Below are 22,421 nucleotides of genomic sequence, written 5' to 3' on the forward strand. Positions count from 1 at the left end.
ATCCCGGCGATCAATTACTCCTGCCAGGGTCACGCCTGTGCTTGGGGGGTGTGAGGCTTTTCCAGCCGAAGCGTGGCTCCAGGGGAAGAAGCCCCTCGAAGAGCATCCCCGGCCCCCTCCCCTCTCCTGTGGCCTCGCCACGGTGACTTTCACTTCCCGAAAAGCCACCCGAGCAGGGGCTGGAGGCTGCGGGAGCACCACGGCGCTGGGATGGGGTGCGGGGCGTCCTTCCCTGTGTGGGGGTGCTCGGTGAGCCCCCAGCCCCCCTTGGCACGGCCCGGGGGCTGATCCCAGCCCCTTCCCGGGGGTGTCGGTGCTGCAGCCCCGGATCCCTCGCAGGGCGCGTGAGTCAAGGCGCATTTTCTGTTTATAGTTGCGCGGGGAGGGGAGTATTTTTACAGCGTGAGTCACCGCGCGTGTGGCTGCGAGCGGAAAACCATCGGGAAGGGAGGGAGGCGGGGAAGGACGGAGGTGGGGAAGCACCCACCCAACCCACTCCTGAACCCGCGCCACCCTCCCCACGGCTCCCGCTCGCCTCTGCCCCGGGGGAGGAGCCCGGCGAAGCCTTAACCCGCAGGGACGCGGATCCTCTGCAGCAGCGGAAGGGAGGCGGCCCCAGCAGCAGAACCCAGGCCATTCGCGAGCCCCCCCCCGTCCCACGGAGCCCCCCAGAAAGTCGAGACAGGCGATAACAATTAAGCAGCGCTGACGTCAGATCTGTAAGTTTATTTGCTCAATGTACGACGGCTACATAATGACTCACATTCATGATATTCCATCACTGAGGAAAAACTGCTAAGAATGGTCCGTGTGTGAAATAATTCCTTACAGAAACACGGAGTTGGAAAAATAATCACTGATTAGACCTTAAAAATAGTTCACTGCATAACATGACAAAAAGCACAAACAAAGGCTCATTCAAAGAACACAGTCATTGTTCTCCTACACTGTAATAGTTATAATTTCACCATGACGAACACCAGACATTAAGATTAAGCTAACACTGGTGTTTTCTTTTGCTTTTTTTTTTTTCCTTTTTAAAAACAAAATCATATATAATTGCATGTCACTATAGCAACATCCATAACAGATCAGTTTGTTACGATCACTATTTGGTAGAGCAAACTTTACCCCCGAAAAAAAAAAAAGGAAAGAAAAATAAATTAAAAAACTTTAAAAAATTTTTGAAGACTATTTTGTCATAGGAATACATAACATCTACAGTATAAGTTAATAAATTTCAAGCTACTGTATAGAAATACGACACTAGCATGCACAATATTGTATCAATAGAGTAATGGAGCAGTAATCATTTCACTGGAGAGACAGTATCATAGGCAAGTGCATCTCTTAAAAAATGAAAGAAACCATTCAAGCTGCTTAAAAATCAAGTCCCTGACCCCCACTCCGTTTTTAGCCCTCTTGTGCCATCTCTCCTGCATAAGTTTCCTAAAGCAGCCAGAGCAAAAAGCCAAAAAGAGTAGTAATTATTTGGGGGGAAAAAAAAAAAAAAAGAAGATAGGTTTTGTAATTCCAGTAAAACACTTCCAAATTATACAGCTGGGACAACACTGCTCACGGGACACGGGGGTCAATGAGACGGAAGCCTAAAGCATCTCCCGGTCCCGGCACACACCGGCACCGCACGCCCCTCGCTGCGGGATGCTGCGCCCCGAATTCCCTGCGCCAGACTCAGAGCAGGGGGAGCCCCGGCCAAAACAAAGCCGTGCCGGGGCAGGGCCGGGGGCCGAGGCGCTCCCGGGCAGTCGGGCAGCGGCTCTGGGCCGGCGGGAGGGGCTGGAGCCGTGTCCGTGCCCCCCGGCAGCGGGAGCGGCGGTGCCGTGTGTGCCACACCACGACGGGCGCGCCGTGTCGGGCCGGCTCTCGCAAGGGACAGGGGAAGCCTGGTTCCAAAATCAGCGTCAGAATCGCGACAAGGAATTAAAGCACGAGCGCGGTTTCTCCTCACTGCGCAGCGCTGGGGGAAGCGCTGCAGGGCGCAGCGCTCCGCGGGCCAGAGAACAGCAGTGAACCTCCAACAACCATGGAAAAAATCAAAATTAAAGCTAAATTTATTCAAACTGGGGTAAGTATTACCGGCTAGGCAACTCAGATGCCCCGACTCCCACCCCCGGCCGGATCAGACAGACTCGGAAAAGGTTTTGCTAAGAAGAGAACTAAGTTCCTGGGCTCCCGATGGTGGATAGAAATGTCTATGATTGTAGCTCTTCCCTTGAGGAATTTCTCTACCAAATTAGTGTCTAAGCTCCTGAAGTTCACTCATTACACCACAAGCTTCCCCAGGAGAAAGGAAAACACACCCGGCTTCCCTGGTGACAAACAAGGGAGCCCTGGGTGCCGGAGATCTGCTGACAAACCTCATGGTACAGTGGGAGAAAGTCAGGCAGAGTGAAATGGCAGTGCAATCCCTGAGGAAGCAGCTGTGGCACCTTAAATCAGGATGGTCTTTTGAAATACCAAACACAGTACATGACATACAGACCTGAATGCTCTTTTTTTTTTTTATTTTTTTTTTATTATTTTTTATTTAAGTGGCATTTTTAAGTTTAAACACTTCCCCCTTTATCTAATTAAGTTCTTAAACCTTTTGCTGTGGACTTAAAATAGTTGAAACAGCCGCTAGCCAAGCACCTGTTAAGCTGTTGACCAAAAAACTAGAGCAGCTTTGATGTTCCTCGGGCGGGCGGTCTTCTTGCCTTGGGCGACACAGAATAGCTAAAGCCAGTCCACAGGCGAGGACTGCTCAGGAAGGCAAGCCAAAAGAACTAGCAAAAGAAAGAAAAACAGACAATCAAAGGCTTGATGTCATATGGCTGTAATGTAGAAATACTGTAAACTGCAATTTAGTGTTAATACTGTAAGCTACCCTAATAAATATCTCAATCAAAAAAAAAGAGGAAAAAAAAAAGGAAAAAAAAAAAGATTGGATGGCCTAAATCCCAGGGCTTTGCGAGCCCCAAATTCTTTAGTTTTGTTGCTTTTATTTTTAATTCCTTCTCAATTTGGGGATTTGCAGCTGCGCCCTGGCAGGCAGAGCGCTGCAGAGAGAGGCCCCGCGATGTGGTGCGGGCACACGGCACCTGGGCTGCGGAAACAAACGCTCGAAGCCTTACTGGAACCACAGAACTCCCTTTTTTTTTTTTTTTTTTTTGGTTGTTTTTGTTTTTCTTAATGTTTTTGCGTTGCTTTCCTTAAAAACGAGGGCCATTCCATCCACGCGAATTCGTCTTAAAACCCTTTTTATTTCTAGCAATAAAGTTAAATTAAAGACAGCTCCACTTGTATTAATAATCTACAGAACAGTCCATATGCCAGTGAGGCTGCTATTCCATACCAGCACAGCCAGCCTGACTTCCACTAGTGGTGTTTTGGCAAAAATGTCAACGAGGCAATCAAAGACAGGTTGTGGGGGGCCTCCCTGGGAAGGTGTCCCCTCCCTTTCCCTCCCCCACCCCGGACCCCCCCCCACTCGTGGGAAAAAAATAAAGACTGCAGTAGTTAGCATCAGCGTGCGGCTGCCAGTCCATCGGGGGGGTCTAGTTGTTGCCTTCTCCGCCGTCGTCGTCTTGCTGATCGCTCGTCCAGAGCGTTAGGTTGTCGCGGAGGAGCTGCATGATGAGCGTTGAGTCCTTGTAGGAGTCCTCGTTGAGGGTGTCCAGCTCGGCAATGGCGTCGTCGAAGGCCGTCTTGGCCAGGTGGCAGGCCTGCTCCGGCGCGTTCTGGATCTCGTAGTAGAAAACCGAGTAGTTAAGCGCCAGCCCGAGCCGGATGGGGTGGGTGGGCTGCATGTGCTCCTTGCTGATCTCATGGGCTTCGCTATAGGCCTTCTCTGAAGACTCCACCACGGTCGCCCTCTTCTCCCCGGTGGCCACCTCGGCCAGGTAGCGGTAATAGTCCCCTTTCATCTTCAGGTAGAAGACTTTGCTCTCGTACTGCGTCTCGCTGCAGTTCTTGATCAGGTAGTTGTCCAGCAGGCTCAGCACATCCTGGCACACCGCTTCCAACTCCTTCTCGATCTTCTCGCGGTAGGCACGGACCATCTCGATCTTCTTCTCGTTCCCATCAGCAGAGGTCTTCTGCTCGATGCTGCTGATGACTCGCCAGGACGAGCGCCGTGCCCCCACCACGTTCTTGTAGGCGACGGACAACAGGTTCCTCTCTTCGTTGGACAGGGGCTCGTTCAGCTCCGTCACCTGCATGGGGAGAGGGGGAGAGAAAAGAGACACTTGGGTTAAACCCCAGTTGTTTGACATTCCCATCACACCTCTGGGTGTTCCTGTGCATCTCTAGACAGAGGCAGGAGGAGGCAGCTGGCTCACAAAGTCCTGCTCTGTCATCCAGCTCTGTCATCTGCTCCCATCCCAGCAGGAGCCAGCTGGGAAATCCTGCTGTGGTCCAGACCCACAACAAAAGGAGCAGGGGTTGGGTTTTACTTGAGAGATCAGCATTTTCCAGAATGAGAAGAATCTTCTAGTAAGGAGATGACTTTCACCTGTAGGATGAGAGTCGGGCTTGGTGATGCAGGGGAGAGGGACAGTCAAAGCAAGAGGGAGGAGACGGTCCAGGGTTACAAGCTGCATGGATTAACACCACCAGAGCTACGGGGTGCTCATCTTCTCTGCTTCCCATGAGCACAGGGCACGCTTCAGAGACACCCAAAGAATCTATGAGACAGTACAATTACAGCTGCCTCAGGCACCTGCACAGAGGAGGATTTAAAAGCTCACATGGCAAGGGGGAAACCCCCCACTGGATTTTCCTCACTGAGGTTAACGGTGTTAACTCACACCATCACCTGCCTCATGCACCTCAAAAAAACCAAAGGGATTATGAAGATGATGAGCACAGAACTCCCTCAGTTACTTGGGAAGCATCACTCAGTACCACAATAATCCCATTCCAGTTCCCACAACACCATCACTGGCTGGAGCCACCTAGGCAGCACCTTTGGCCAAGCACTACACCAGCTTCCCACCCCCAGGGGCAGGAGAAGCCCTTGGAGCAGACAGGACACCACAGGGCAGCTCCACACAGCTGCTCCCCTGGGGCAGTTACAGCTGCCAAGTGGCACTTTGAGCCTGGGCATGGCCACTGTCCCCTTTCCCCCAGGACACATCCCCGCCCCACATCCACACCCTGGCACAGCCACCTGGGAATCAGGCCAGCAGAGCAGGAACCTGTGAGCCACCTCACGGTAGTCAAGGATTAGGTAATGGTTTGGACGTGAAAGGCTTCTGCAAATACTGAGTCACTTTCACAAGGATCTGTAAGGACAAGGTTTGCTCTCGGCCCAGATAACCACGTTTATGGTGGGGATCAGGAGGCCAAGGGCTCCTGCTGGGAGGTGAAGGATGGCCCAGCCCAGGACCTCACTTGAATGGCCTGGAATGACTCACACTTGCTCACACCGTATTGACCTGCATGTTCCAGAACATCCACTCCTCCTGCAGCTCTTCAGCCATGCTCTGGCTAATGTCTCCTCCCAAAACCAGGCTACAGCTAAGCCTGGTTCCCCCCCAGCAAGTAGAGTCTCTGATCAGACCCCCTCCAGCCCTCTCCCTCAAGGAAGAGGCAGCAAGGAGACCCTCCACTCCCACGCCCGCTGTTGTGTGGATCTGTGCTGCTCCTCGGGATGCTCTAGAGCCCGGCAGAGGAGCAGCAGACATCCCTTTTCCATATGGAAGAGGGTCTTCCTGTGCAAACCAGCACAACTGCTTCTGCTCCAGGGAAATGGGTGTCACATTAACGAGGGCAGGATCTCCTGGGACTATCAGCAGCCGCCAGCGGCGCAGGACAAAGAGCACAGGGCAGGGTGCCAGGGCAGCTCCGGGTGTTCCCGCCCAAGGTAAGCAGGGCAGTGATGCCTGGGCCATCCTGCAGCTCCTGGTGCCAGGCTAACCCTCACACCCCCTCTCCCAGCCAGGACAATGGTGGTGACTGTTCAGCCACAGGGCTCTGGGATCCCTGTGATATCCTGCTTCCTGCAGCTGGGCCAGGCAGGGCCCAACCACAACGTGCCCAAATACCCATGGTGACACACTTGTATGCTGCCTCCAGCCTGCCTGGTGCTCTGAGGTCTCTACTCTGCAGTTTTACAGAATGTCTCCCTTCATTCTTTCCTCTCAGTGACACCTGCACAAACATATAGTAATGATTCTGTGAGTTAAAGACATCTTTGAGAGCATAACAAAGGTGTCCTCCTGCCCCAGAGTTTATGGGTTGCCTGTCCTCAGAGATACTAAAGACTCCATCAGGTTACCTGGGGTCTTGTTCCACCTAAGCTGCCCAGTTTTGAGTGAGGGATTTGGAACTAGAAACATCCAGAAATCCCAGCCTGAATTATTCTCTTCCAGCTGTAAATGGAGTGTCCAACACCAACAGTCATACAAGAGACTCAGTGATTCCAAGAGTTTTCTGTCCTGACAGGGGTTGTGGAGACTGATCACCACATGCAATCTTGCTTTTAGCAAGGTGCTCCCAGAGAAGAGACACCAGTTTTGAAGTGAGGACCAAGCAGGTGATTTAAAGCGGCCCCACAGCCACGTCTGCAGATACTTATCACTTCAGGAAGTAGATTTACCTCCTCTCACCAGAAGAGTCTTGCTGGAGGACAGATTTATTAAAACTACAGGGAGTTTAGTGGGATTAGCTTTGCCATAAACATTTTAAATGCGAAGCTATTGAGGATTATGGAGGAAAGTTGCCTGTCAAAATCCTTTCGACAAACTGGCTGACAGATGGAAGGTACACCTGTGGAGACAGCAGACTCCCCCAGAGAGCTCACAGGGAACTTGTAAAAGCAGGAAGGGAGCCTTGTTAACCATGTCACTGCTCTCTAGCAGGACCCAGACTCCTAGGAAGGAACACTGCAGAGACATGGCCAAGATGTAACATGGGTGGGGACAAGGACCACGTTCCTCAGCACCGGGAGAGGGAAGAGGCTGTAGTCCCACACATTTCAATTCACAACTGAGCCGAGGGAGGAAGAACAGAAAACCATCTGGCTCTTGCATTCCCAGCAGGAAGAAAATGCAAGATGCCCAGGACACAAGGTATCAGACAGCAGGGTACACTGAGCTGCCTTATCAGAGTCAGAAAAAGGTGGAAAAGATGGATCCCAGGTTCAGCTGCCTTTGAGGACACCCCTGCCCTCCGTCTGCCCAGAACTGCCTGCTGCCCCTCAGCTACAGCCAAGAGCCTGCTGCCCACTCGCCTGTGCTGGCATTTCCTGCCACAGCCCCCTCCACACTCCAGACTGTGCAGTCACTGTCACTCTGCTCTTCCCACAGCACTGCACCAGTGCCCATCTCCAGCAGAAACCACTCCAACACCTCTGCACCAGCCTGTCACGCGCGTGTGGGGCTGTGCCTTCTGTGTAGCCTGTGCTGGCCAAACAAATGCTGATTTTTTTTGTTTTCTTACACTGCAGGATACCAAAACAAAGTGAGTTTGCCACAGGCAAAACAGCAGGTTCTGATATACTGAATTTGTAGCGTTGCACTGAATGCCTTTGATATAACATCAAATAAGGCAATATCCCGCATCAGGCCTGGATCACACTGTAGCAGTCACATTACAGAAGGGCAGAGGCTTCCCCCTTCTTAACCCAGACCCTGAAGAGGTCTCACCTCCCCAAAGAAGGGCAGTGCCCTGATCAGGTCCCCTGATGCCATTTCCAGCACTGTTAGATGGAGTCAGAGACTTCAAATAGCCAAAGGAAAATCTTAATTTGGCATTGGGAGGGCTTGGCAGGAGCACAAAGCCATCAGCCCCTGGCTGGAGGTCTACCTGCTCTTTGGGAAGCTCAGTCAGTTTGGAGTTTTACTTCCCTGGCTGCCAGCAGAGAACAGCAGAATTTGCTCTGCAAATCTCAGTAGCTGTCCAGCCTCATCTCACTCTTGTGCCCACGAAGATTGGGGAGAAGGGCAGGAGATGCATAAGCCTGAAATGGTGTCAAGTCCTGGATGTAGCATAAACACCCAAGGACAACGAGCTGACCCACATGGTGGAAACTTGATAGAGGAAAGTCTTTTAGCTATTCTGGAAAAAAAAAAAAAAAAGGAGAACACACCTGCCAGGAGCAGACTGCACAAGGACACCCAGGCAGGGAGCTTGGCATGGAGCAGTCCATGCTGCCAGGCTCTGGCTAGGAGGCACATTCCATTCACTAAGCTTGAGGACACTAACAGTTCCAGTCCCACCAGTTCCTCTGATGGCACAGTGTCTGCACCACCAAGATTCAAGTGCCCTTAAGCCACGGGGAAATTCCATCAGTTCCCGTTGGACAAAAATAACTGGGAGTTTAGGGTTTACACTGTTTGGGACACCAGAGGCTTGTACAAACCCAAGCCCTCTGACTTGCAACAAAGCACTGCAGAGGCAGCACCATCTCTGAGAAGGTTTTCCTGATTTCTCCACTACAGCTGGAGCTCTGACTCAGCACCCTGCCCAAAATCTGGCAGGCTCCCGGCATGCCCAAGGATCACATTGCAGCCAGGGAAGGTTCAGCCTCACAAGGAGAAGCCAGGGAGCCAGCAAAACTTTACCTGCCCCTAATGTCTAGGTATGTGAACTCCAATAACCCAAGGGTCGGTTCTACAGCGCCTTCTTTCTGGAAGTATCCCAATTAAGAGGCTTTGGTGAGACCCATGGGGAAGGTTTGTGCCCAGAGAACAGCAAGATAGGTTGGTTAGGGGCTTATCCCAGGACTCCCATCCTCCACTTCTCACCTTGCATGAGTAGGTCTTACATATACATCAGGAAACGCTAATTTTTGAGGTCCCTTCAGTGACTGCAGTGGAGATCCATCACAGGACTTAGTTCTACCTGTTTATCCTTCCACACTTTTCACTTAGTTTGATAATTAAGTGCCCACCCATTTACGGCTTCTGCCTGGCTTTGATGTCTTATCTTAAAGCAGACAGCACTGGCAAGCTGAGAGGACCCAGAGATCCTTCCCTGGGGAATACCATCAACATCTGACAGTTTAACCCATGTTATAAACCTCAACACCTGCTCTTCTTATTGCCTAAAAGAGAATCCGAGTCCTTCAAGACATCAGACACCTACAAAAGAGCAAAGCTTTCCTGGAGAGACAGAGACAGCCATGAAAAACTTCAAACTGTTCACTGAGAACAGCTTTTAAAGATCACCAGAGCTCCTCTCCCACCACAATACACAACATCCATCCCCCCTTCAGCACTCGTGCTTCCTGTTCTATCTACAGCTCCTGCACCATGTAATTAAGTTTGTGATCTCTCCACACAAACCCCAGCAAGCACCTTGTTTTCCCCTCACATGCAGCTCATCAGCCTGAGCTCTGGCCTGAAGGTCCCCTTCTCTGTTTCATTTTTTGAAAGGCAAATGTGCTTTTGAAACAATGTTCTGACCAAGTCCAACCCTGAAATTCCTTCTTGGTCTGTAGCCACTGGCAAGGGGAGCAACCAGCACACAACCCCTCCAGGCTCAGGCAGCTGAAAAAGTTCACAATACCTGCAGACATGTCACCTTCCCCCCCATATCTCCAGCTGCTGTCTCATGGTGGGACCCCACCACACATGTGCAAGGGCAGGAGGACATGGCCTCAGGCTGTGCCAGGGGAGGCTCAGGCTGGACACCAAGAGGAATTTCAACAACACAAAGGGCTGTCAGGCATCAGAAGGGGCTGCCCAGGGAGTTGGTAGAGTCCCCACCCCTGGAAGTATTCAAGAAATGACTGGACATGGCACTCAGTGCTCTGGTCTGGTTGACAAGGTGGTGACTGACTAAAGATTTGACTCCGTAACCTTGGAGGTCTTTTCCAAACATAATGATTCTGTGACAAGACCACCTTCCGCAGTCCGAGTGCTGTCATTTCAGAAGGTCAGGATTGACATGCTGCCTGTTTTTTCTGCCCCCAGCTCGCCCTAACTTGCAGAAATGGCTGCCCTCAAGCACATGAAATTGTCACCATTACCCAGCAGCCTGGTGACAGTCACGACTCGATGTCACACAGCCTCACCAAGAACAGCTTCTCCCCAAGCGCCAGAGCGAGCTGTCCTACAACTCCATCGCAGCAGTCGGAAAGATGCTTTTCTTAAGCACTGTCCTACTTTGGCAAAGTAGGCGTGTGTTAAACCAGACCTAAATCTAAAATGTTACCAGATCGGTTTGGGTTCTTTTCCCGTGTTGCCTCACCTTCGCCCCCATGTCACACTTCCAAAGTGGAAGTCACACCATAGCTGCTTCTTTCCTCGCTGACCCCTTCCGCTGGCCTCTGCTCATGTTTTAAGTCAGTGTGGCCAGGGGGATTTTGGGCTGTAGGTCGAACCCTTCCTCTCATCCTAGACAAGACCAAAAAAAGCACATGCAGGCTGTGGGCAGATACAAGTTCCCCACTGCCTTCTCCTTTGTCTGTTTCAGTATGAATGATCACCTGCTAGTTCCCGTTTTCTAAGCTGGCAGGGCCAGTTCACATCACAGGACAGCAGCTGAGGGCACATGGGATGGTTCTGCCATTACATTTCAAATTGCTCCCAGTGCCTCAAGGACCAGTGTCTGCAGAGAACTATTTACTGCTTGTAGCCCAACTGCATCTCAGAGGCTACTCAGGCGCTCCAGACACCAATTAGGATTTCTGCATGTTCCTACATTTAACAGCAGCTTTCATCCCACTCTGCAGCCTTTATTACTTCAGGCGACTTTGAACCACCCAAGACAAAGTCTTCAAACTGGGAGATGTGGAAACCAAGAGCTCATTTATTTCATTGGCCTTTGTAGCTTAATAACTACATGTGATCACACTACATTCAGGTTTGATCAGTCCTTGGAGCCTGCAGACCTCCTGCTCCAGTTTCAGTGTGGCCATCATGGATTTCAGTTAGAGAAAAAGCAAGTTTCAGCTACTTGGATCATTTTTGCACATGAAAGGTTGAAGGGAGCCAAGGTGAGAAAACCAGTGAGAGCAGCAGAGCCCTGAGCTTCTCCATTCAGTGTCTGGCAGCAGCATTTCATGTACCAGCCCTTATCTGCAGCACTGCAGTCCCAGGACTTGGTCTAACGACTCCGGGGTTTTTTCTGCTACAGAACACCTGGGTGCCATTGATTTGTGTCCCCAACTTCTTCTGCAGCTTGAGATAAGGCAAACACGAGGGAGCATCTGCCTGCCATGGCTATTGTGGACAGAGAGCAGCCCAGACACATCCCAGTAACCAACTGGAAGGAACAACCCCCAGCCTCCCAGTTTTGTGCATGCTCAAGTGTGGAGCTACAAACCATTTCTGAGTTAGCACTGCACAGGTTTGTCGCAGGGAGCTGCTCCTCTAGCCAGTATGTGCTTTTTGAGCCAGGAAGGAATTATGCTCAAGTTTTCTTGTCTTCCTTATTAACACCCTGATTCTCATTAGCCTTAATTAAGGCTATTAAACGAGATTCTGAAAACTGGCCGTAGAACAACTTGTTTCAACATCTTGCTGCCTCTACCTGCCTCGTACTTATTAAAAACTCTCAGGAAAAATGATTGACCTCTGTTGGCCTAATGCCTTCCAGCCACCAGATGGAGAGAGCAGCAAGTCCAACCACATCAGTCCCAGCATTTCAGAGGATTGTCACTCAGGGCTCATCACACCATCTCCGGCAGATGGGATACCAGCACCTTTGCCTGCTAACTACAAAGCAACAGAAGGGATGCCAAGCTATTCCTTCCCCGGGATATGGCAGGCTGGCAGCATCGTCTGCCCACTGCTGCGTTCCTGTGAGTGCCTCAGCAGCAGCCCAGGATCACCACCACCCTTCTCCATCACCCAACAGCTTGGGGAGCTCCCCTGCATCGGATTATCTGCTCTGTTCCCTGCTGAGCACGTGGATGACCAGTGCCACAGTGTGCCGCTGCCATGAGAGCTCAGATGCACCCCTGGAGCTCACAGCAAGTTTCAGGAGCTCAGAGTTGATCCATTGATCCTTTTGGAAGGAGAATGACAATTCATGGCTGCTCTAGGCTCTTCTGGGCTGCATTAAGCTTCTCCAGGTGAGAGCTGAAGATCTCTTCAAGAGTAACTGCAGCTCTTTCCTCAGCAGCATTTCTGTACAAGTTTAAAGATTTGGATTTTCCAAATTTCTGTTCAAGCATTATTCCTCAGAAAATTGCATCTACTCACAGGTTTTTGAGCTGAAGCAGCCATCCAGAGGATGGCCACCGGACATTTCTAGAGTCTTAAGACTTGGTCAACGCAGAAGAAGATGGGGTTTTTTCTCTCCAATTCATGGTATAACAAACCCAAGCTAGACAGATTTCAGGGACTCTCTAGATAAATGTACCAAGTTTCATGTGGGGAGGGTGTTTAGTGCTGCTGGGAGCATTAGCTGCTTAAAGATTTACCTCACAGCTTCTAAGGGTACTAATCTGGCTCAGATCTTAGTGCTTTCCTGCTCACCTCCAGCCCCACTGCCAGGCACTAAGAATCTTGCCACCAGATCATCAAATCCTCCCCAGAGCATCAAGTGCCAGGGCTTGTCCTTAATCAGGGGCTCAAAAAATGCCTGTGCCCATGACCTCTACCTAGCTGAGCCAAGTGAAGAGAGAAGACATGATGTGCCATGGGCAGCACATCCCAAGGCTGAGAGCACGTTCTGGCTGCTGGGAGAGCCTGTTCCCAGGTCTGCTGGAGCAGGATGAACTGGGCAATTCCTGGCTGCTGGCATGGCTTCCTTTGGCACAGCAGAGCCACTGCTGCTATGGCAGCTGCAAGCTGCTGCTCCCAAGGGTGAAATGGGAGAAGCTGCAGCCATGCAAAACTCCCTGCAGTGAGCATATACGTTTTTACCTGCTCCATGTCACTCCCCCAAACACTTTGGGAACACCTGGTTGTTGCACACCAAGGTAAGGTTCTGGAAATATTAAAAAAAAAAGCACCTCACAAGATTTTTGCTCTAAGTGTCTTGGTCTGCAGATCCAGCAGTTCCTTGGTGTCTCAGACGTGTTTTACCAGATTAAGCAAGAGATTCCCAGAACACCCAGGTGGATTCCTGCATGCCAGCTCCACGATAGGTTTAATTTCTGCATCAGTGAGTAAGGTGATTATCCCTCCTTTACCCTCCCACTGCTTCGGGGATTTCAGGCTTGATCTTACACACCTCTAGCAAAAGCAATTTTATTTAATTTCTTAAATGAACTTGCAGAACAGAATAAAGTCAAATTTTTGCTCTGACAGTTTTCTGGAGCACTGCAACAGATTTTAAATTACAAGGAGGGTCACTTTACTATCCTAGATCCAACTGTGGGTTTAACTACCATTGCCTGGATCCAGCCATTTCCTCCCAGCCTCTTCTGAAGCCCAAGGGACTCCCACCACAGATTTATCTCAGTTCATCACAGGTGACAGAACCCCTCAGGCACCGACGTTGTCTGACACCACCAAATGCAAGAAACCAAGCTCCGAACTTCTAGGTAATGAAATATTCATCCCATGTAACAAAGCCCAACAGCATAAACAGGCAAAGCTCCAACACCTGCCCCAGCTGGGTGTAAATCAAAGGCTGTTAATCTTCCCCAAGTTCTCATTCACTGCTGAATACTAAGCATTAGCCTTTTACAAGTAGAGATCTCCTACAGCAATTGCTGAGTGTGTCTGTTAGCACATGGCACAGCAACAGCTTCTCCACCTACTATTAATAAACTTTATGCTGCTGAGCACCACAACTGTCCAAACAACATGTCCATCAGCAGCCTAGTTAGCACTGAAGCTGAGACTTCTCGCTGGTGTTTTTCTAGAGCCTGGCTGAAACCATCTTAGAGAGGAGTCAGAAGCACACTGACACGCCAAGTAGCTTTGCTTGGTATGTAAGCAAAGACACATCCCACGGAAGCCAACCCATCCAGCAAGATCAGAGGGAATTTGCAAACAATTAAGGAATGGTTTGCACTTGGAATCCCTGCAGACTTGCGCTCATCCAAGTGCAGCTGCCTCAAACACCCATAGAGGGACTCAATTCCAACATCTCCTTTATAGAAGAAAAACATTAAGTACTCTAATCCCTAATCTGGGGATCACTTTAAGGGAATCTCATGCCATCATCAGTGACATGTTCTCTGGTTACTCTCCTACTGCAATTAACTAATGCACTGCCCCTGGTCACTAGATCACTAGCCTGGGGCCAAAAATCAGGTTCGTTTAATATTTAATTAAGCATGTACTGGGTCATGTCTGAGATGTGACTAAATCTGGGTTAGCACAGAAAAACCTGAGACTGGGGGAAGTTTGCCCTTAAACAGGCAGACAAAGGCTTTTGTTTGGCCAGCTACACGAGGGCTTTGCTTTTGAGAGACAGTCTTGTCAATGTTTCCTGCAGCCCAAGGGCTGCTGCCTCATCATTTCAGCTCCATTTTCCAGAATTTACCATTTCTGAGATTTCCCAGACTATATCAAGTTAACCAGTACTGCAACCAGCATGAGACTCCTGGGTGAAGATCAACCTTTATGATTTACCAGCCCCAGCAGCTCCCAGGGCTCCAGCCCACAGGAGGGACCAGAAAGACACAGCAGCTCAGCCTCACTGTCAGTGTGCACTCAGAAAAAATGGACAAAGCCATCCTGCTGCTGAACTCCTCCCCCAGGCATACTCCCCACCCCAGAGCCATGGGTGGGAATCCCACATCTTGACATCTGGATTCTGGAGCGAAGAGTCAGGCCTCTTACTTAAAAAAATAAATAAATTTAAAGAGCAAAATTAAAGTCATTTTGTCCACATTTTCCTTCATTTTAGGCTGGCAGGATGGACTTTGCTCATTAGATCAATGGAAATATGGAAAAACATTCCCACAAAGCCATTTTGTTCCCATGGGGAAAGAAGAGTTCCCCCACCTTCAATGACTGAAAGCTGCACTGGCAGAAGCACAGGTAGAGCCTGGCAGCCAGCAGAACGTTTTATCTCAGTGCCACCAGCACAAAGCTGGCCACCACCATTTATCTGAACAGCTTCTTCAAGTCAAGCCAAAGGTTTCAGAGGCTGAAAGACAAAGCCACCAAAAATCCAGCACACTGACCAATCCATAGCTACCTTCCCCTTGTTTTTAGCTGGTTTCCAGGCTATTGCTGCCCAACAGTGACCATCACTAGTCAAATTGAGTCAATACTTTTGTTTCCACTCAATTTTTGCTTCCCAGACAGGGCAGTTGCTATTTTCCAGAAATGGGAGTTGCCATTTCTTTGCAGTCATGTGAATCTAACACTGGGGAGCAAGACTTCAGCTAAGGACCAGTTCGGTTAGTCACCTTTCCAGTAAAGAGCAGAAGTTGATGAAGGCTTTCAGCTTTTCAGAAGGAAAAGACAAAGGCTTGACCAGCAAAGGAAAGAAGGTTTAAGCTGGCTCCAAACCAGGTAGCACAAAAATACTCCTCACAGCATCAGCTTTGGAAAAATCTGTCTCGAGCTGCAGAGCACTGAAGCGTAGAAGAACGCCTGGAAGCATCAGGGGTGCAGAGACACATCACATCACAGCTTTGCCACGGTGAGGTGGAAGATGATGTCTGTGTCCTCTCAAGACTGTCAATGGAGAAACGCTTGGGAAGCCAGGCAAATCCTGTTCCACTGTGCTTTGTACTGCAGTTATTCTAATATGCACTCACATTTCGCTGGCAGCTCAGGAGGCAGAACAGGGCAGAAAAGCACAAGGCAGAGTCCTAAATGCCCCAGGCATTGACCCATCTGAGGAAAATCTCCCTCAGGTCAGACTGGAGGTATTTTCCAATGCCTCTTTCCCTGTACCTGCCTCTGAACAGCCCAGTGCTTGGCTGGGACACCAAGCAGCCAGCTCTGGTCTGAACTAGTCTGACAGTCCTCCTGGCTCTTCCCTGCCAGACTGGAATTGAGCTCTCAACACACACCACTCACCTCTGCCAAGGGAAAAGCAGCACCAACAAGTTCAGCAGTGCTCCACATCCAAGGACACGTCTGAGCTCAGAAAAAGCCACCGCCCAAAAGGCAGCTGATTACTCAAGCACTAGCAGTTGGGACACACAAAAGCTTGGATTCTTTATTTTTCCTAAGTATGTAGCCTTGCACACAACTTCTGTGCATGGTTTACTTGGCATGCAGCTGCTCCAAATAGAAGCTTAAGAGTTCAGTCACAGAGTTGGTGCATTAGGCCCTGCCAGATGTGTCACCATCCATGGAGGTTTCTCCAGACATCAAGTCATGGCCACCACTCTCCTCCCCAGCCCCTGCTCCATCAGCTGCACCCTGAGCCATGTTTCTCCTCGTATCCTCAAGAGCAACAGCTAGTAGATCCAATTAACTACAGGCCTGCAGAGGTAGTAGAAATACCAGGCTTTGAAAAATCCTAGTCCTTAGGATAGTGACCTTGGGGTCACTCACCAGCCTGGAAATAAAATCCAGGCCCCCCCATAGGCTACTGGGGACCAGCAGGTAGCTTTTACTCCACCTCCCTAGTCTTAAGCTTGGCAAGGCTGAGACTGCTTATTCCTATTTGGAAAGCCAAGCTGAGCATGCTCCTGAGCAGCACTAATGCTACTGGCCCAGGCCCAAGAAAAGTGCTTCAGTAATACACATGAAGAAGAGGAAAAAGTACAGTGGGGATCCTCAATTTAAGGAAAATCTTAATTCTACCAGCCCCAGAAGCTGAGGAAGAACCAAGTTTTTCATCTCCCCGATCACAAACCAAATCCCAGCTGCAGGAGGCAGAGGGATACACCACAGTTATGTGGATAACCCTCATTACTCTTGAAAGTACCGTCCAGAACATCCATGAGAACCACTAAGAGGATGCCAAAGACATCATCCAGTTGCCAAGAACACTGTATATGCTGCTAGATGCTGGAGTTTTCAATCCAGGAAACATTTTTGGAGCTGAAGTTCTGTGGTTGTCCCTAAATTGCTGTTCCTGAATATTCCAGCAAGCCCAAGTACACATCATCAATGTCCGAAGAGTTTATTCCAAAGAGTTTAGAGCAACTTTGGGATCAGCTGGTGAACAAAGCTGGGACAGATAGGGCTTATCCACTGACATTATGAAGCTTATTTGGTGTACTAAAACAATTGACTCTCCTGTGAACAAGCCATCTTTATACACAAGAAGCAGCAAATAAAGGTGGTTGAAAAAAAATTTAATATATCAAGACAACTCACACCAATCTTTTTGCACTTTCATGGTAGACATCATTCAACAGATCTACTGGATAAGGCCAAATAATCCAAGGGTTCTTGGAGAGCCCTTGCCCAGAGTTTTACTGTTTCTATGCCCCCAGGCATAATTCAACTGCAATATTCTCCATCACAGTCTCAATATCACTTTTGTTTAGTTCAAGAAGAGCTATTTCCAATCAAATCCACCCTGGCTGCTACACTTGGCCAACTAAGAAACCCAGCATGGTCTTGTAAGTCAGTGACTCTTCCTAAATGGACTAAATAAGACCTCACAGGAGCTCAAAGTGGAATTTCTAAGAGCTTGAGCTGCTGAAGACTGGCCAGTTAATGTGAGCAGTGTCCACTGCAGTCATGTACAGGGCATACTGCTAGCTGCCTGTGGCTTAGGTGCAGATGTGACTCAGCCTACTGCTATGAGGTCCCAAGGCCGAGTCATACAGAGACAACCCCACACTGTGAACACTACAAGGTCAGAAGAACAGGAGCTCCTGACAGCCACCATCCTGTCCTGACCCCATGGACCTCCAGGAAGGAAGCCTCGCTCATGAGTCAGGCTGTCTCCAATCCCTACCACCACTGGTCTGGAGGCACCACGAGGCTGGGCAGCCTTCAAGACGCCTGCACAAGAGCATCAATGTTGCCATTAGATGCCAACGTCTAATGACTGCAACATCCACCTCAGCACTGGGAATGGTTTCTCCAAAGCCTTCCCCAGCCCCCCTGGGAAGTGCTACTACAGCAGCTCGCACTCCTTGCTCCCCTCCCACCACCACAGATGGCCTGCCCAGCACTCCTCCTGGAGAAGCCTTTCCACACCATCCTTTTGTCTGTCTACACTGCGAGCAGAAAGCAGCTAATCATCCCAGCTCTGCTCCCTGGGGACTCTCCAGATAGGATGGATTTGCGTTACTACCCCTTTTTCCAAGGGTGAGCCTGCCGTCTGTGTGAAGCCTTGCTATCAGCACTAATATGCTGGATGTGGGGGATGATAACATGCCCAGCTGGTGACCATCAGAGGAGAAGCCCACATACCCTGCAATTTCCCATCCTCATGCTCCTCCTTCATCCACAATGGCCATTTACTGCACCAAGGTGTGGTGTCTAAAGCTTGGAGCAGCCATCTGCTTTCCAGCATCTCCAACATTCCCCCTGCACACTCACCACAGGTGGTGGTTCTCACGTACAGCACAGCCACGGCCCGGCTGCAGAGGTTGAGTTCCCTTAAGTCAAGCAGCCAGGTGCTCCCCTCACAGGGCCCCATACCTACACCACACATAGGTGCAGTGCAGTATTCTCCCCACACGCTTTTAAAAGGCGACTTATTTCCTGCTTAAGTTATTGCAATCATCTTGTTTATTCACCTGCACATCCCCTCAACATAAAGGTCTGTGGGGAGGCACGTGCTCTGCTGCCTGGGCAGCACTGGCCAGGGGCTTGGCAGGGCTCCCACCTCCGGAAAGCCTCCAGCAGCACCACTCTCCCCAGCTAATGGATATTGATCCCCAGCCCTGCTGTGGGCTCGGACGGTAAAGCTCGTCCTGAAACTGAATCAGACAAAAACGCATCTTGCTCCAACCACCAGCACTGTGGGAAGTGAAACCCCAGCAACCAAGCCCAAGGCCAAATGTCTGACCACTGACCACCCTGGGGACTGGCAGAGAGCTTTCCTGTCCTTCAACACGTGATAGGGCTGATGGCATCCCCAGACAGCGCTGAGGTGACAAGGGACATGACCAAGGTCATGCAGCCATACCCTCGATCGATGGGCCCAGCCCTGCACACTTCCTGGGTGTGGTATCACCTTCTGCTCCCTCTGGTAGGTGAAGGGACCATCTGCTGCATTTTCAGAGACCCCCAGTAAACCTGCCCCTTTTGGGGGCTGAAGGAGCAATCTTGCTCCTGCAGCAGCAACATAATTGCAGGTAGCAATCAGGGGCACGGGCAGCTAGCACTTGCAAGAAGGAAGGAGCTAGAAGTTATTACATATAAATAATATTTTAGAGAAACTATTGTGATCCCAGACATCACTGGATGAATCAGCGAACAGCAAGAACCCCAGCACACCATTTCCATTTTAAACCATTAACACAGCACAGAATCCCAAGCAGGCAGGGCTGAGGCTGAACAAGCCACCCAGCTGCCCCATCTGAGGCGGCCACCAAAATGCAACGGTGAGATGAAGCTGCAGGAAAAAGAGCCTCTTTTATGCCCATCATTGCCACGACAGGTTTGAAAGGAGAACCATCCAGCATTTCTCAGCAGGGTGCTAGGGAAGGCTAGGTTTGGAGGGCAGGATGGCTCTGCATCACCTTCGCTAGGCGCAGCCCGCATGCTCTCTGCTACCGCCTGGGTGCATTGCAGCTTGGACCATGGCATATGACATCACTAGGCGTTGCTACGGAAATGAGTGCGAGGTCATCAGCCTCCCGCACAACCGGGGCTGGGGGCTGGGCAGCGCACGGGGACGGGGATAACCGGCTGTGACACGGCTGTGACATGCCCGTGGCCACCGGACCGGCCGTGCCGGAGTTGGGGCAGCGCGGTGCAGAAAGGAAGAACAAAGCTCTGCCTTTTGTTTGCTGGTGAAGGGAGGCGTCAGCGCTCCCGCTGGGGATCGTTTCCTTACGGCCAAACCACCCGGCAGCTGATAAGAGGCGTTAGCCCGGGTTACTGTTTCACCAGGGCCCGTAAGGGCTAGAAGGAAAAATCACATATATGAGCGCGTAACAACGCCTTGGGTTCAAGCACCCCGCCCGGGGAAGCAGGCTAAGAGAAATTCACAGTGCAACACGGCTGTGAGACCCGGGCATATCCCTGCTGGCTTTGTCACAGCGGCTGTATTATCCGTAGGAAATGAGCTGTAGGATCTGCTCACACAGCAGGTTTTGCTTTAAAATGAATAGATGCCGCTATCAGAAAATGGTATAAAAGCCACAGTGCAGCAGAGGGACAGCCCGGCTGGTTTAATGTGATAATATCTCATTCCGATTATCTGTATTTCATTCCTTGATAAGACATCTCCTCCCTCCCCGGGCTCAGGCTGTGACAGTTTTGTCTGTTTGATAAATGCAAGGTTATTGACAAAATGGTGCAATATGGGCAAACAGAGCTGCACCCACAGCAGACTGCGACATTCCCAGATCGGCATTCACTTTTCATCAGCCGAGGAGGACACCCCAGCTCCCAGCAAAGGTTCAGACCTGACTAAGAAGACAAACATAAAGAACAGTTTTCCCCTTTAAAGCACCCCCTCCCTCCCTCCACCCAGTCTAGCCTCTCTGCAATATGACAAATGCAGAATCTTCTGGAATGACTTGATCCTGCCTCCCACGATTGCTTTGTTTGCAAGATCAGATCAGAGATATGTTTTTTTTCCCCTTCTTATATTGTCAAAATGTCAGTATTGAAGGGGAGCGTTCAGTGTCACAAATCAGATCAGCCTGCTATATGCAGAGTCTTTATTTTAAGAGCGTGAAATGAATACAACATGACTCAATTCATAAATCTCCAACCAAGAGCAGTAAAAATAAGAGCTTTGGCAGTGAAAGAGCTCCCGATCTTTGGGGTCAGGGGCACACACCAGCCCCGGCGACCACGCGTGGGAAGGGATGCACGGGGAGGTATTTCGGCAGCAGAGAGAGGTGTGCACGCAACCCCCCCCCCCCCGCCGGGTCCCCCCTGCCTCGCCCCACGGGGCCCCGAGCCGGTGTGACCCCCCCGGGCAGCGCCGCACCCCCGGGCTGGCTCCTCTGCCCCCCCACGCTGAGGCAGGGTGGGGACAGGGGCCATGGGAGGGGATGAGTGGGGCAGGCAGGGGGGCCTGGGGTGGGGGCAGAGAAGAAATGGGGCTGGGAGGTGATGTGGGGAGCTGCAGGGCTGCGGAGGCAACGTGTTCTAAGGCAGAGGAGAGGATGTGGGGGTGCTCTAGGGCGGGGAGGGGGATGCGTGGGGCAGGGTGGGGGCAGCAGGGCAGGGGAGAGGGGCGGGGGGGGCAAAGCGCGGGGGTTTAGAGCAGGGGAAGGATGGGGGGCGGCTCTAGGGCAGAGAGGGGGGATGTGTGGCACTGGGTGGGGGCCCCAGAATAAGGGAGAAGATGCGGGGGGGTTCTAGGGCAGGAGAGAGCGATGTGTGGGGCTGGATGCGAGCCCCAGAACAAGCGAAAGACGTGGGGAGGGGGCTTTAGGACAGAGGAGCAGGATGCGTGGGGCTGGGCGGGGGCCCTATAGCAAGGGAAGGGATGCGTGGGGGGCTCTAGGGCAGCGGATGGGGGTCGGGAGAAAAGCAGAGTAACCCTGGATCGGGAAAAGCAGCGAGAACGGGACTCAGCTGGGAGTGTCGGAGGGCGAGGGACCGGGGCCCTCACACCCCCGCGGCCCCCCCGGCCGAGCCCACCACCCACCGCGGGGAGCAGGCGGGAAGGGCGAGGGGAGCGCGGCCCCGGCAGGGCAGCAGCAGCAGAAGGGCGTGTGTATGTGTGTGTGTGTGTGTGGGGAGCGCGGCGGCCGCGGGACGGGACTCACGTTCTTCATGGCGGCCGCCATGTCGTCGTATCGCTCGGCTTGCTCGGCCAGCCGGGCCTTCTGCACCAGCTGCTCGCGGTCCACCATCTTCGCGGGGTCCGGGGGGGAGAGGGGCGAGGAGACTGCGGGCTCCGGGAGGAGGAGGAGGAGGAGGAAGAAGAAGGAGAGGAGGAAGAGGAGGACGAGGAGGGCGCGGCGGTCTCGGCGCTGCTGCGGCTGAGGCGGCGGCGGCGGCTGCGCCCGGTGCTGTGCGCGCGCCGCGGGCCACCACAACCCCCCTGCGCGCGCCCCGCCCCGCCCCGCCCCTCCCCCGCTGCTCCCTCCCACCCCCCCCGCTCGCGGGGCACGACGGGAGATGAAGTCCTCAAGTGCGGAAGCGGTACTGAGTTCACACGGCCCAGCGCCTCCCTCCAGGACTACACCTCCCGTCGTGCCCCGCGCCAAGACCCCGCCCCCTCGCCCCCCTGGGCCCCGCCCGTGCTGATTCACCGGAGCCCGGGCCGGGTGGGCCGCGGAGGGCGCGGCCCGCGCCGGGGGGAGCGGGGAGGGGGCCGCGGGAGGTACCGTGGGACGGGCGGTGCTCGGCATGGAGCTGCGGGACAGCGCCCGGCACGGGCCCCCGCAGGGCAGGGACGCACCCGCAGGGACGCACACTCCCAGCCTGGTCCCGCTCGTGGCCCAGGAGCCGTTCGCAGCATGGACACGCTCAGGGTGTGGACGCTCCCACAGCCCAGGCACGCTC

The 22,421-nt window shown here is 51.9% G+C and overlaps 1 protein-coding gene across 1 annotated transcript; it reads right to left on the reverse strand.

Annotated features, from left to right (window-relative positions):
- Positions 1-695: 695 nt before the first annotated feature.
- On the reverse strand, positions 696-21,953 carry YWHAG (tyrosine 3-monooxygenase/tryptophan 5-monooxygenase activation protein gamma). Its single transcript, XM_032129788.1, has 2 exons — positions 21,680-21,953; positions 696-4,214 (listed from the first exon to the last, which is right to left on the reverse strand). The coding sequence occupies exons 1-2, from the start codon at positions 21,764-21,766 to the stop codon at positions 3,558-3,560; spliced, it is 744 nt and encodes a 247-aa protein (XP_031985679.1). The 5' UTR covers positions 21,767-21,953; the 3' UTR covers positions 696-3,557.
- Positions 21,954-22,421: the final 468 nt, after the last annotated feature.

Source organism: Corvus moneduloides, chromosome 20 (assembly GCF_009650955.1).
Source record: "Corvus moneduloides isolate bCorMon1 chromosome 20, bCorMon1.pri, whole genome shotgun sequence".
NCBI classification, from domain to species: domain Eukaryota; kingdom Metazoa; phylum Chordata; class Aves; order Passeriformes; family Corvidae; genus Corvus; species Corvus moneduloides.